This window comes from Galeopterus variegatus, unplaced genomic scaffold (genome assembly GCF_000696425.1).
Source record: "Galeopterus variegatus unplaced genomic scaffold, G_variegatus-3.0.2 Scaffold1016, whole genome shotgun sequence".
In the NCBI taxonomy this organism is placed as follows: domain Eukaryota; kingdom Metazoa; phylum Chordata; class Mammalia; order Dermoptera; family Cynocephalidae; genus Galeopterus; species Galeopterus variegatus.
The window spans coordinates 370146-386072 of NW_007727127.1; the positions used below are offsets into that span (position 1 = coordinate 370146).

A 15927-nucleotide genomic window follows, 5' to 3' on the forward strand; every position below is an offset into this window, starting at 1 on the left:
CGTGGGCTGTGCAGACACTGGCCACACTGCTCTGCGGGGTGGCACTGCCCCCAGTCTGCCCATGCTGGGGGCTTTCTCTGCTAGGAGGAGTCATACAGAGGAAGAGACAAGGGAGGGAGGCCTATTCAATTCAGCAGGGACTTTGGGGATGGAGGACCTGTGGCCACCTAAGGTCTGCTGACAGAGGCTGGCAAGGGGTGACAGGTGTCCCATTACAGAATCTCCATCAGAATGCTCCATGGAGGTTGAGGGTCTTCTGGGGGTGTGAGGCCCCATACCCACAGGGACCTCCTCTCTAGGGGCTGAACCTGGTCAGGTTCCCACCCTGAAGGGCGGGAGTGGGTAGAGGGTGGAGGCATGGGCACAGCAAGCTCAAAGCCCCACCTGTGGTGTCAGGCGGATGTTGTCATCGCGAACGAAGCCTGAGTTGGAGTTGTACTTTATGTACTTGCCCTCGATGTAGTGCTCCAGGTGGAAGAGGGGCCTGCCCGGTCTCTCCCTCAGCTCGATGATGCACATCTGCATGATGTCCACCTGGCGGGAGGGCAAGCGGGTCAGGGGGAAGGCGAGTGGATGGGGGGAGGGCAGGGCCCAAGCAGCAGGGCTCACACGCCAGCTCCGTCACTTACAGCTGACTGCGGCAGGAACTGCTGCTTGTCCCCAGAACCTGTTCTCCCCTTTCCTTTTTAGAATGAAACCCCCATCCCTGGTGTGAACAGGACACACAGCCATCAGTGAGGGATGACGTTGCTCAGCTTCTCTTGCACCTAGGTGTGGTAACGTGACCACGGTTAACCAGCCAATGGGAAGTGACATGCGCAATGATGTAATTCTGCCTGCCCTGCAAGGTACATCCCACCTGGGAGCTGGAACTGACCACAGGCCCGCAGCACCCACCCCCCGAGGGAGGGCAGGGCAACAGACAGAAGGAACCATGTCTCCAGATGACTTCATGCAGGTGAGCCACCAGCCCACCCCAAGTCATCCGCCAATGTGGGATGTCATGTGAATGAGAAAGAAACCATTTCATGTCAGCGTGTATTTGTGGGTCTGTTTGCTGAGCAACTTAGCCTGTGTCTTGCACTAACACTGTGAATGTGGGCAAGTTACTTCACCTCTCTGTGTCTCAGTCTCCTCCTCTATGGAATGAGGACCTCAGACTTAGCACACAGATTCAATCCACTGATGCACGAAGGAATCAGTCGATATTTGCTCATGTCATTCTTATCAGTCAACACAATTCTAGAGTGATATATACTACCCTGTAAACAGCAGCTCTTTCCCTGCAATGGGAAATTGTGGGGAACTCTGACATTCTTTGCTGAATTTTTTTCTTTTACAAAGTATGTGTTTATTTTGTACACAGAAAAAAATGTCTGAATAGTGTGTACGGTTTATAAAGGGGGGCAGGAAAGACCTGTGACTTGAACTTGGATCTCCTGCCCTGTTACACAAGGACTCGCCCGTGACACCTGTCCCCCTCAACACCACCCACATGAGGGAGGAGCCAGGTCTGGGTTTCCCAAGGAAATGACGATCCAGGGAGGGTGAATCACCAGACAGGCAGATAACAGCTGCAGAGGCCAAAGGGGCCCAGAGCTGAGAGCTGAGAACTTTCCCCAAACAGGCCTCAGTTCTGAGATCCAGCCTGATGGAAAGAAAAGGAGGGGTGGTTCTCAGAGGGCTCCAGCCGCAAATGCTGGCTCCATCCCTACGTGGAAGACTGCAGCAGGGACACCTGCTTGGCCAGAGGGCTCACTGAGCACCCGCTATTTGCAGGGCCCTGGATTAAGCACTTGGGGTGGACACAACCATGAGTGGATAAACAATACCTCCTCGAACAAGCACGTTATCATTTGCTGGACACCTACGTGCTAGGATACAGCAGTGAACAAGATAGAAGAAATCCCTGCCCTCCGGGGAGACAAGCAACTAAAATATTAACTAAATGAACAATGCTCTTTCAGACAGCACTAATTGCTCCGAAGAAAACAGAACAAACCAGAATGATGTGGCAGAGGCGACTGGGGTGGAGGGGTGGTCCGAGAGAACCAAGCCAAGACCTGAACCATAAGTAGCAGCTGGCCTCACATGCATCATGGACACAAGCAGTGCAGGCTGGGGGCACAGCCTGAGCCAAGGTCCTGAGGCAGGAAGAAGCTTAGAGAGGAGGAGAGAGGAGGCCAGGCAGGAGCATAGCCAATTACTGAAAAGTCACACCCCCAAGGGTGTGAATTGTAGCTTCCTCTGTCCACCCCAAGTGTGCTTAATCAGGGGTCCTGCAAACAGCAGGTGCTCAGTAAATTCTGCTGGTTGCCTGGAAGTGCGGCTGTCCTGAGGCACCCAGGAGAAGTGCCTTGTATCTAGTAGGTGCACATACAACGGGAGAGCTGAGCTGTGAATTTAGGCAGGGCAGAGGCCTGGGGCAGCACTTCCTCAAATGGCTGTAGGCAACAGGAAATTCCCCCTGGCCTCAGTCACCAAATGCCCTCGGGGCTCAAGTAAAGAAGCCAATCTGGCAGCAGGTTGAAAGCTTAGATTTGAGCCCTGGCTTGCAGCCCTGCTGGTTGGGCAAATCCTTTAACCTCTTTGAGCCCTGGGTTCCCCAGGTAGCAGATATGGTATCCATCCCCCTCCTGCTTTTTCTTGGGAGCCACCCCTTCCCCAATCTCAGTCTGTGTGGTCTGGATGGGATGCCCTACATTCCTGGCTCTGAGGGTGGGCACATGGCTCAGGCCTGCCCAATCTGCATAATCCCACCCCTTGGCCATTGCAATTGGCTCAGCAATAAGCATTCACCTAATAAGACCCAATGAAACCCTGTTCTGAGACTTTCATTAGAACTTCTGGGAAAATAGGTGTCATCATTCCAACAAGGTTGCTGAGAAGGCAGAAAGCAAGACTGCAGCTGCCGGGGACTGACATGCCACAACAAGGGGTGAGGCTGCCTGAGCACAACACCAATGCAGAGGAACACCCAGGTCACAGAGGGACAAGATTCCTGACAACCTCAGTTAGGTCCTAGATCCAGCCATGCCTGTGTCTAACACTATTTTTCAGTTACATGAGGCAATGAATTCCCTTTTTGGAGTAAGCCAGTTTGAGTGGGTTTCTGTCATTTGCAAACAAAAATCCTGACTAACAGATCCCATCTGTAAATGGAGATAAAAACATTATAACCTCAGAGCTCTGTTTTTATGAATAAACGACTCTCAGCGAGTAGAGTACTTGGTCTGTCCTGCTCAGTGAATGTTGGTAGTTTTTGCTACTGTTGAGAAGGTAAAGAAGGGACTGTGTGACTGGCACTACCATCGCCCTCATCCCCAGACACTGAGCCCAGCTGCCCTGGCATGGGAAGGTGGCAGGTGGGGTGACACGCACCTGCTTGGGGGGCTTGTGCCGATTATACTCCTCCCCCCAGAGCTTGGCTTCCATCTGTAGACGCACGTCCTCAAAATACACATCCCTGTCCACAGGCTCAATGTAGCGTTTGGCCACGTAGTTGGAGGCCCCCTTCCACTGCTGGGCGTGCAGGAAGTTGGAGAGCTTCTTCCTGGGGGGAGAGGCAGCAGGGGACCTGCCTGGAGGGTTCACCAGGGACACGGCCCTGGGTCCTCAGGACAGCAGACCCTGCCTGACCTGGCTGACTGGCTAGAGGCAGGAGCAAAATGCAGGAGGTGGGAGAGGCTTCCCTGTCCCACTGCAGCTTTCAAGAGAAGGGAAGAGGAGTTAAGATCATTGCTGAAGGTCTCCTCTCCCATTTATCTTGGCCTCCAAACACCAGAGCAGAGATTAGCAGGATACTTCTGTTCTACAGGAGTCCATCCCCACAGCCAGGCCCAGTGTGTGGTCCAAGAGAGACCAGATAGAGAGGAGACTGGGCTACAGGAAGGCACAGGCCACTGTCTCCAATCTGTGGCCGAAAATGTCCCAATGCCCCAGCTTTCACGAGCCTTTGAGCATGGCCCCAAGTACCAGATGGAATCACTTACGTCCTGAAGCACTCCCTCATTGCTCCACGGCCAAAGGGCTGAAAGACAGCACACAGAGAGTTATTGGTCCCCACGCCCCACACGCAAGTCGAGAGATGTTCCCCTTGGACGTTACTGGCTGAATGGATGCCCTGGATCTCATCTCAACCCTAAAATCCCAGGGCCCCTCCTGCCACACCCCAGCAGCATAGCCTGCTGGGCCTCCCAGTCTGGAGGCTGCCAGGACGGTGAGGACCACCCCATTCCTCCACCCCAGCACAGAATGTTGGGAGGGACAGTGCATGTCAAAGGATGTTTTTGCAGCCCTGTCCATAACAGAAAAAAGTGGAAACAACCTAAATGTCCATTAACAATACACTGCATAAATCAGCCAGGTTTATTCATTATATGAAATACTATACAGTGATGAAAATAAACACAAGATGTTGAGCAAAAGCAGCTGCGCTCAAAAGAACAATTGCTGCGGGTATACGGCTCCATTTACACGACATACACAAATGGGCAAATTCGAGGGAGATGGACTTCAGAGTAGTGCCTACCCTTGGGTGGAGGAGAAGTGTCCAAGAGGGGCTTCTGAGGGGTCCTGGTTATGTCTGTTTCTCACTCTGGGTGCTGGGGACACAGGGTTCACTTTGTGAAAACTCATTCAGCTGTACACGTTTCTGCATGTATGGGACACTGAAAGAGTTTCACAAAACAACCCCTACCCTCAGTGTGCAGCAAGTACTCTATCCTCTAGTCTTTTTCTCTTTTGTTTCAAAAGGCTGGTTGCAATCCACTGAATTTATTTAATAACTCAGTCATAGGTGATAACCCGCAATTTTTTTAAAATGCTGTATACCAAGAAAGTGACCTGTAATTTTTAAAAACTGATATATACATTCACAAGTGCCAAGAACAGTCTTTTGATGTATGATATTTTAGTATATGAAATGTTCAGAACAGGCAAATTATAGAGACAGAAAGGAGAACAGGGGTTGTCAGGGGCTGGGGGCAGATGAGGGAATAGGGAGTGACTGCTCATGGGCACGGGGCTTCCTTCGGGGAGGGGGACAATGTTCTGGCATCAATTGCGATGACGGGTGTGTACAACTCTGTGAATATACCAAAAACCACTGAACTGTACAGCTGGAGTAGGCAAAGTGTACGGTATGTGAATTATATATCAATAAGGCTGTTGTAAAAAATACAATCAATAAACAATAACTTAAACAATCCCCAAAGTTAAAATAAATAAAGGTGTGTGGAGGGGAGGGCAAGTGGACTGGAGTCGGCTCAAGGAAGCCCCCACTCAGCCCCGTCCCCTCAGGCCCGCTCACCTGAGATGCCATCTTGATCAGTACTTCGTCTTCCAGCCACTCCCCGGTGACCGCATTGTACCTGCAGAGGCCAGAGCCCACCCCAGGGCACAGCGTCCATAACACGATTCTGTCCCTCACTGGCAAAAGACCCTCTGTTGCCTGCAGGACCCTGCCCGCTCGCTACCTCAGCCCACAGCCCAGCGACCTCCTGGTTGGGTTAAGGACACTCTCCTTCCCTCCCAGACCCCATCATACTGGCCTCCCTCCTGCTCCTCATACACAGTGTCCCCCTCCATTGCATCCCCAGCGCTCACGGCTGTGCTATTGCCTGCCTTGCTCCACTTCTGGCTCCCCCAGTGGACTGTAATTCCACAAAAGCAGACCCATATCTGTCTTGCCCATCACGGGGCCTGGGTGTGTGCCTGCTTCATAAATACAGTGTTGGATGAGTGACAGAGCACCTAAGTACCCTTATCATAGCTGGTCTGTGCAACAAATGGCACATCCCAGGGATGGAGGCAGCAGGGCTCTCAATCTTGCAAGACACCCAGGCGAGGCCCAGCACAGGTAGCAGGCACATCTCCAAAGAGGTAATGACTGTCCCCTGTAGGCTGGGGTGGGGGAGGGTCCTGCCTCTGAGTCTAGCCAGGAAAGAGGTTGCCAGGTACACACCCAAGGCAGAGAGAGATGGAGAGAGTTCCAGAACATTTCCATCTCTCCTCTCCCAGAGCAAATCTGCCCCTGAGCCTGGCTGGGCCTCAAACAGGTTTGCCAGGTGGAAAGCTCCTCAGCTCAGAAGATCCCTAAAGTCTAAAACCTCCTCAGGGCTGAGGTGTTCTTAGCCCTAGTCAGGAACCTCCCTTGGCCCAGCCCTCAGCTGGGGCAGAATCCAGAACATCCCTAGCCTCCGTGAGAACAGGTTTCTCAGAGGCTGAAACCTCCACAGGAAAAAGCAGAGGCCCGGCGGGTAACCTCCCCTAGGCTCAGAGGGACAAGGGCTCTCCAGAGCTGCAAACTTGCTCGCAGCCAGCCCTGGGCAAGTACATGCTCAATAAATCATAGCAATGATGATTATGATCATTACAGGGACCAAGGTAAAGGATATAACCCTCTCTCTCCTCCAGAAGAGATGGCAGAATGAGAGGCCCCCCAAAGTTGGAGCAGGGATAAGACTTGCAGCACGAGAGGCATCTTATTTGTCACTCATAACCACTCACATCACCAGGGTAAGAGCAGCTCAAGTTCACCGAGTGCTCAACATTGGCTGGTGCCTAAACGGGTCATTTCATTCAACCTTTGTGGCAGCCCTGCGAGACTGCTGCAATTACTGAGCCCATTTTCCAGGTGGGGAAACTGAGGCTCGGAGAAGTGAAGGAATCCTGCCTGCCAACCAGGATTCAAACACAGCTCGGTTTAAAACGAAACCTTGCTCTTAACCAGCCTGGGTTCAACCCACGTGAACAGGAAATCTGTCCCAATCAAGGGCCAGCTTGCGCCAGAGCTCTTAAAAAACCGTGGACGGAGGAAGAAGCCTCTAATTGAGACACCTTAGGAGATTCTAGCCTGAAATGCCCAGCATCCCACTGCTGGCAGCAAGGCAGGTAAAGACAGCCACTGGTTAGGAGACAAGCAGTTTGGCCTGGTCTGAGATCCGAGCTGAGCTCCGGAATGCAAAGAGCCAGCCCAGCATGTGGGTCCTGCTTTCCCAGGCTGGCAATCCCAGGGGCCTACCGGTGTGGCCTGGGGTCCTCTGCGTGGAGGCTGTGTGCCACCAGACAGCTACCACTGTGCTTTTGTGGGCAGAAAGGAACAGAGCCCATGCCCCGCCCTGCTGGGGCCCCAACCATGCTGACCTCAGCTACCGGGCACAGACCACAGACCCTGCTAGGAGGGGGGCCTCTAGCAGTGGGGAGGGGGTGGAAGGGGGGTTATAAAGCCAACTCTTCACCGGGTGTGAGCACAAATGCATTGTAGAAAGGTGGAGAGGGCAGGGGACCCTTCTCAGCCCCCCACAGCTAAGAGGGGCCACAGAACGATCTTGCCAATGAAATGTGTGCAGAAGTGGTGCCATGTCCTGGGTAAAGCACTGAAAAGCCAGGATGCTACTTCCATGCTCCTTCCTTCTCTTTGGCAGCAATTGTGGGGTCACGTGTAGAGGTGACAGAGCCACAAGATGGAAGTAGCCTGGATCCCTGAGCTGCCCTGAAGAGTTGCTCAACTCACCCAACTTCATCTGCATGAAGCCCCTGGAGTATCTGTTACTGCGGCAATGCTCAGCCCAGCCTATCTAACGTGTACCTTGCAGGACACTAGAGGGATTCAATGAGATGATGCACAGTGCCTTAGCATGCATAAATACTCGTATTGGCTGCTGTTATTATTACTCCCTGCTCCTTGACCCCCAAGGGTACCTGGGCCTCCCTGATTGTGAGCAGAAGCAGGACCCACATCCCCAGGACTCCCCCACAGCAGACGGCTGCTGACCTGTGCCGAGTAGCGCATTCCGTGGCAATGTCCTCCAGGTGGAACTCGGCCCAGGGGTCAGGCATGTGCTTGGCCTTCTCGATCGCATGCTTCCAGGCTTCCTGAAAAAGGCAAAGGGGGGTGTTAGGCCCAGACTGGGGGCCTCCCGCCTTGCTATGGGAGGCAGACTCCCATCTATTGTCCTTTTAGGACCACAGTCCCCAAAGGACCCTATCTGCTCCCATGGGCACAGCCTTCTTGTGGGCAGAAGTAACAAGTCTTAACTACATACCACTTCACTTGTAATCAAGAAGATGAGAATGAAAATAAAATACCATTTTCCCCAATCTTTGCATTCCCCATTCAGATTGGCAAACATTTTGACGAGTTTAAACATTTTAGCAAGTTCCAGCCACAATATGGGGAAACAGGTATCCTCACATACCATCAGTGGGCAATCCGGAAATGTACTAAAATGAAAAAAATACATTCCTTAATTTTGACCCAGCAGAGTTGATTCTGTAGAAATACAAACATGAGTGTGCAAACTTGGATGTACAAGGAGTGTCACTGTGATCATGCAAAACAGAATTCGACCCAAAGTCCATCTGCAGAGACTGGTTAAACAAATTCTGATTACATCCACTTAAAATCTAAGCAGCCCTTCCAAAACACTGCACTTGTTCTGTGGTGGGAATTTTTGACCTTACCAGACCCGATGTCACCTTTTTATACTAAATGTTGTGTAACACCCCATTTTACTGCCCTAAGTGAAATCCACAGGCAACACAATCTTCCTAAGCTCAGAGCATATCAGAATCATGCCAAAGATATGTTGCCTTTACATGTAACACAGCATTGAGCTCTGGACTCAGAACCGATTCCAAGGCCCTGTGGGACGCAGGAAAATTAGATGTTTCAGGCTTTCCTGCATCCCTGGCCTCCACCCACCTGCTGCCAGTCATGTCCCCATCATTGCAATGACCAAAAACATCACCCAAAACATTCGAAACCTGCTGAGAACCAGAGCTTTCTTGGGGAAGATGTTTAAGGCATATTATGAAGAAAAGAGAACAAGCTGTTGAACGGTATTATGGTGAAACATTTTTATTTTTAAAAAATCCATTTTATTGCTTTTGTGATACTAAGATAGAATCCCCCCGTCCCTTCCACACCAACACTCCTACACGGTGAGTAGAACCCCCTTTTCACCCTTTTCCTGAAGAAACTGAATCTTTGCCCTGTGTCCTGTGTAGAATCACTGAACCCAAAACTCCCTCCCAGGCCAGAGGCTGAGCCATGCAGTGAAGACTGGATGATGGACTGGACACCGTCTGGCATGGCAGGCCCACAGAAGCTCTGAGATGGAAAGGGACTCAAGGGACAGCAATTCCAGACCTCCCCATGCTCCTACTGGCATCCCTCAGCCACTATGCCAGCCTCTGCAGGAGCCCAGCTTCCCAGGGACTGGGTCCCTGATAGGGCTACCTGGTGCCCACACCCCTGCCTTGGGCCCCCTTGCTGAGATCCTGCTCAAAATAAAAGAGGCTCACCTCCCGAGACACACACATGACCCAGGGCTCCCTCATTGGTGCTTTCTAATTTCTACAAAGTCTAAAAAATAAAGCCCGTAATTTCTTTCTTCTAATTTGGAAGCTAATTTTTTTCTTGGGGTGTGGGGAGGGCTGGTCGGTGTGGGGAACCAAACCCTTAGACCTTGGTGTTATAAGGCTGCACTCTAACCAACTGACCTGAACAGACAGCCCCTGGAAGCTAATTCAGGTTTAATGAAAAAACTTGGAAAATACAGAAAACAAAAAGTCAAATCCACCATACTCCGTCCACCGGAGCAACTACTGTCACTGCCTTAGGCTAGTTCTTTTCCAGATCTTTTTTTTTTTTGTCTTTTTTTCGTGTCCGGCAACGGATCGCAAGCCTCAGTGTCGCGCCCGTACCGGACCGGGACCAGCAACGGGATCGCAACCCTCGGTGTTGCTCCCACACCTCGCTCAGCCAGTGAGCGGGAACCGGTTTGTATGTGGGATCCGAACCCTTGGCGGGAGCGCCGCCGCGCTCCCAAGCGGCGCACTGTAGCAGTGCGCCACCGGGCCGGCCCTCTTTTCCAGATCTTTTATGTGCGTTTTTAATAACACTGGAATCACACTGTGAATATAATGTACATCCTTTCAGGAGAGCATGTCATTGGGACTCTGTCCTTTATTTAGCGGTCTTGATTTTTTTTTTCTGATTCTGGTGAAAACTGCATGCACTACAGAATTCTGAATTACAAAGTGGAAGTCCACCCTAACCTCCTTCCTCTAAAACCACAGCTGACATCTGATGTGCTATTCTGCAAGTTTTTTCCTACGCCTTGTTAACACAAACATGTATTTAAGAGCAATCACATATTACACATTCTGTTCACATCTTACTTTTCTCCACTTAAGGCAGGATCCTGGACTTCTTTCCATGTCATATGAACAGACTGGCTGGGTGACTTCCTTCCCATGGCTGCGATAGACATACTTGTGCAAATGTACTTTAAGATATTTGTCTAACCCCCAGTTGACAGACATTTGGATGCTCTCCAATGGGTCCTGGTACAAAGGGTGCTGAAGTGAACATCCTAATATCTAAATCTTCGCATGCTTGTAGAATATATTTTTTGGAAATGTAACTGCTGGATCACATTTAAATCTAGAAATTATCAAGTTCTCCCAATAGTTCTCCTAAATTACACTCAAAGAAGCAGCGAACAAGTCACTTAAATCTTTTAATACAAAGATTACATCCAGCAATTGTGAAATGTACGGGTTAGTTGCAACTTGTTTTAAGAGCTGCACAATAGTCCCTTGTAAGAGTCTGTCATTGCTGACAACCTCTGGCCTGGGGTTCTCCACTGTTAGACCCTGAGCTTCTCACTGATTTCTTTCCTGCTACAAATAACCTCACAGCAGACATGTCTACATCTAAAACATTTTCTGAATTTTGAACCCTGTATTTTATAAAAGTGCCAGGGTCTGCTCTCATATTTCGGATGCTGTGCATGGCAGGGAGAGCACTCGACCCCTGCTTGTCGGGAGCCTGCAGTGTCCTGAGAGGTCAGCAGGTCCCTTCTGAGAGTCACTGCACATGTGCCCTGTTCTCTGCCTGAGACACACGGCTCTCTGCACCTCTCTCAGTGACTCCACCACTCCTTAAACCACCCATGACAGGGGCCAACCCCACTCAATGAAGGTTATCAACAGAAATTATCTCCCGGCTGGAGGCCATGGCACCAACCAAAACAGTCAAGGAAGAAGGTATTTCATAATTAGAGGGTGTGGTTTTGCATAGGGTCAAAATTATGTTTTTTCCAAACCCAGAGCTGAACCACACCACATCTACGGGCAGTAGGTGGGTTTAATGCAATTGACTTTTTTTTTTTAAAGCATGCTATAAAAATTCCTGGACTAACATTCAAATCCCTTGACTCTGGTTCCAGCCCTCCACCGACTATCTGTGGGACTCTCCATTTCCTGGTTTACAAAGGAGGATGAAGTAGGTTTTGGCTAGTGGTGGTTGACTTTCTTGTGGCCCCCACACCTGAGGTAGGCACACTCCCACCAGAAACAGTGGCTCACTGAGGTAGCAGTGCTCATTAGGGGTGACCTTGCCTGAACTGTGAGTCACTGGTGTAATATTTTACCACCAGGTCAGGAAAAATGGGCTGATGGAGGCTTGGGAAGTGGATAGTCCCAGACACCTGAAGGAGAGGGGGAACAGGTACCTACACCTTTGAGAGCCATCTGGCAGTAGCTGTGAACCTTCTCCTGCCTGACTGACTTGGGACCCAGCCATTCCCATCACCCGCCCAGGTGTGCCCAGGTGAGCTGGCCCAAGGATGGTCAATATCTATCATGCTATCATGGTCAAGCAGTGCAAAGAACCTGCCCTTCCACAAGGGGATGCTCACATACGCTCAGTATACTGGTATGCAGCTGCTAAAAAGAACAAGGTGCTGACATGGGTGATTTCTACGATTTATTTTTCAGGGGAGAAAAAAGCAAGTTGCAAGGCTTGCCGGTTGCTCACTTGGTTGGAGCCTGGTGCTGAGAACACCAAGGTCAAGGGTTCAGATCCCCACACTGGCCAGCCTCCACAAAAATATAAAAAATAGTAAAAAATAAAAAAAACAAGTTGCAGAATGATACAAAGAGTACAACACCACTTACTGATGGAGGAAACCCACAGATCAATACCATGGATTTTCAAAGGATGTGCGTACCTGTAGATATATTATATACATATATATGTAGATAAACCCACAAATCAATACCATGGATATTCTAAGAATATGTGCGTCTGTAGAGATATATATACATGTATATATATATACATATACATATATATATATTTGTATATAAACCCACAAATCAATACCATGGATATTCTTTTTTTTTTATGCCGATACCATGGATATTCTAAGGATGTGTGTGCCTGTATATTTATATGTAAATGCATAAAAAGAGGACTGAAAAGTGGCTTACACCAAACTGACGTAATGGTTACCTCTGGGGTCAGAAGGGGATAAGAGGTTGATCAAGCAAACTTCAGCTTTATCTACACTGTCTGCATTCTTTTTACCATGAGAATGTATTCAGGTATTGCATGTGTAAATCAAAGTTAATAAACAAAAAAAATCACTGAGTTAGATAAGGCCCTGCTAGCTCTGTTAATTAATTCTCTAGTTCTAAGATTCTAAAACTGAGTTGTTGAGTAGGCTAATTAACTTACAAAGAACAGGGGGCCAAGGGTGTTTCATGAAAAGGAAAACATAACCCTAGAGAACAGAAAGGCTTTGGTTCTTCAAAGCCTGAGAGTACAAAATAAAAATAAATAATAATAATTAGAGTAATAATAATGTACTTCCTGGAATATGCCAGGAATGAGGCCAGATGTGTGGGTAATGTGTTTGCACATAGGACGTTGTCATTGTCGTTGCTGTTTTTACTTTACTACTTTGGCACACAGGATGTCGTCATTGTTGCCGCTGTTTTTACATTATTACTATCACTATTATTATTACTATTTATTATTATCACTATCACAGCAATCAAGGCCTCTGGATCTTACATAAGGAAGCATCCAGAGACTCACTAAGGCCTCTTTCCTGAAACATCATTTGGTAAGGTCACCAAGTAGATATTATAAAATATGTTTTTTCCCATTATCATTTCTGTAGACATTAAGAAACGCAGCTCCAGGGGCTGGCCAGTTAGCCCATCTGGTTACAGCCTGGTGCTGCTAACACCAAGGTCTGGGGTTCTATCCCTGTACTGTCCAGGTACCAGAAAAAAAAAAACAAAGGAAATATGGCTCTGGCTCAGTCTGACTCTCCCGTGCTGGAGGACAGTGAAGGGCTTAAGCCACACTCAAGGGCAAATAAAGAAGCGGGAAGAAGTGGGGAGCACAGCCATGTCCCCGGCTGGAAAAGCAACCACGTGTGGCTGCGTCTGTGCCACGGGCATGTAGAGGTTTCGTGCAGTCACCAGTGGAACCCAGCACTGAACCCAGCAGCAAAAGACTGGAATCTGCCTGAGGATCCCACACAAGGCCATGCTTAAAGAAACTGTGGCATATACACACAATGCACTGCCAGGGAGCCACCACCCCAAAATGCTGATGTGGAAAGATATGATGATCATTGCTTGCCAAGGGAAAACTAGTACTGAAGAGCATAGAGAGCACGATCCTACCAGTCATAAAAAGTCCATATTTAACTATTTGTGTCTGTATCTATATTGAAATACACTGCTTTTTTTTTTTTTCTTGGGTGGCTGGTCAGTACAGAGATTGAACCCTGCACCTTGGTGTCATCAGCACCATGCTCTAACCAACTGAACTAACCAGCTAGCCCTGATTTTTTTTTTTTTTTTTTTTCTGCTGGCCAGTACAGGGATCGGAACACTTACCCTTGAGCCTGGTGTTATAACACCGCACTCTAACCAACCGATGAAATACAGAAAAGTCTGAAATACACACTAAGACCTTAAGAGCAATCATATCTGCACTTTTCATTGTTTTCTACAAGGAACACAATTACTTCTATAATAAATAAAAGAAATAATTGTGAAGGAAACAAAACTGAAAATCTGAAAGAAATCTCTCTTGGTTGCAAAGAGGACCTGCAAATGATCTACCTGACAAGCAGGATTCAGAGCTCTGGCTAGAGAGGAAAGGATGGGAAGGACGGAAATAGCCAAAGCAATAATGTCCCCTAGGTGACATAATGCCCTTGCCTCTTGGAAGCCCCTCCTCAGACGGCATCCTCGCCTGCACTTCATGGCAGCTTGTCAGGGCAGACGAGTGGGTAGGATCATTCCCTAGTCCACAGATGAGGTGCTCCAAGCTCAGAGAGCAAGGGAGGTGACTTGCCTAAAACCAGGAAACGGCAGACTCAGGGTTCAAACCCAAGCCTGCCCAGCCCCAGCTGCCTGCTGTTTTACAAAAACAGTGAGGGGCTAAACAGAGAGAGTTAGGATGCGACCCAGCAATTCCACTCCTCGGTATCTGCCCAGGAGAAATGAAAACATTTGTCCACACAACAGCAGCCAGAAAGGAAGAAACAACCCAAAGGTCCATCATGAATGGATCAAAAAAATGTGGCATATCCGTACAATGGAATAATATTCATCAGTAAAAAGGAATGAAGTACTGATACATGTTCCAACATGGACAAACCTTGAAACATTATGCTAAGTAAAAGAAGCCAGACACAAAAGGCCACATATTGTAGGAGTCTATTTATATGAAATGTCCAGAAAAGGCAACTCCAGAGTGATAGAAAGTAGATTAGTGGTTGTCTAGGGCTGGGCGGGATGCGGATTTCAGGGGTGATGGCTAAGAGGGAGGGGTTTTATTTTGGGGATAATGAAAATGTTCTAACATTGGCTATAGCGATGGATGCAGAATGTTAGGAATATACTAAAAGCTACTGAATTGTACATTTTAAATGGGTAAATTACATGGTATGAGAATTACAGTTCAATAGAGTTACTAAAAAAATTATAAAAATAAAATAAAAGGGGGACTCTAGTTAATAAATACCCTGGCACATTCCACAAAGGACTTCAGCATTTTAACACATGTGCATTCCTTTAGAAAGATGATTCTCACAGGCAGGCTTACACCTCCTTAGCCTCCGCCTGTTTACCAGATACCAGGTCACCCACCACATGGCTTCCTGTCTAATGCCAGTGTTTTTCTTTTTTCTCCATCTCCCCAGCAGGCCCTTATCTTCCCAGAGTTCTGAAGTTTTTCAGATCCAAGATGCGTAAGCTTCACTTTACAATCCTGCATTCCCAGAGGACAAAAAATGTTAACTGCCTCTGGGTGTGTCCAGAGCTTCCTGTGGCCACTGGGCATGAGCAGATGCCCAAGGCTGTCAGGGTGAGGCCTCCAGGAACACCTCTCTCTCTAGTGAGTCATCAGACACTGGCCCCTGGGTTTCATTCTGGGGTGATCACTGTTCTTTGACCAAGTTGTTAGAGTTGCCCTCAGTGGGTTAAGAGTATGCATTTAGTCACCAAAGTTGGCCTACAAGGGCGTGGGAAGCAGGTATACCCAAACGTTGTGCAGATAACGTACACTGGTACACCCTCTCTGATGGCAACAGGAAATGCCTAGCCGAGTTTAAACACACAAGTGTTTTGCCCCAGCTTGTCCCCCATTGGGCAGTTCTTGGGCAGGTGAATCCCTTCATGGGCACAAAGACATAGTCACGAGTAAGCACTGTTTGTGGCAGGAAAACACTGGAAATGACCTGCACGCCCATCAGTGAAGGACTGGCTAACTGTACCACAATGAAATGATATTCAGGTCTGGCCGGTTAGCTCAGTTGGTTAGAGTGCAGCGTTATGATACTAAGGTCAACGGTTCACATCTCTGTGCCGGCCAGCTGCCAATAAAAATTAAAAAGATAAATAAAATATTATTTAAAAATTTTTTTAAAATAAATTTTTAAAATTTTGAAATAAAATAAAAGGAAATGATATTCGACCATTAAAAACAAAAAGCACGGGCCAGCCCGGTGGCGCACTGCTACGGTGCGCCGCTTGGGAAGTGTGGCAGCGCTCCCGCCGAGGGTTCGGATCCCACATACAGACCGGCCGCTCACTGGCTGAGCGAGG

The 15927-nt window shown here is 48.6% G+C and overlaps 1 protein-coding gene across 2 annotated transcripts in view; it reads right to left on the minus strand.

Annotated features, from left to right (window-relative positions):
• Nucleotides 1-15927, minus strand: part of EEF2K (eukaryotic elongation factor-2 kinase) — a 41160-nt gene that overhangs the window by 20173 nt on the left and 5060 nt on the right. For both annotated transcript variants that reach the window (XM_008574229.1, XM_008574230.1), the window contains exons 2-6: nt 7778-7878; nt 5312-5372; nt 3993-4030; nt 3382-3553; nt 385-534 (exon numbers count right to left, since the gene is read on the minus strand). In XM_008574229.1, coding sequence (XP_008572451.1) covers nt 385-534; nt 3382-3553; nt 3993-4030; nt 5312-5372; nt 7778-7878 — 522 coding nt within the window. The remainder of the gene's footprint in view (nt 1-384; nt 535-3381; nt 3554-3992; nt 4031-5311; nt 5373-7777; nt 7879-15927) is intronic.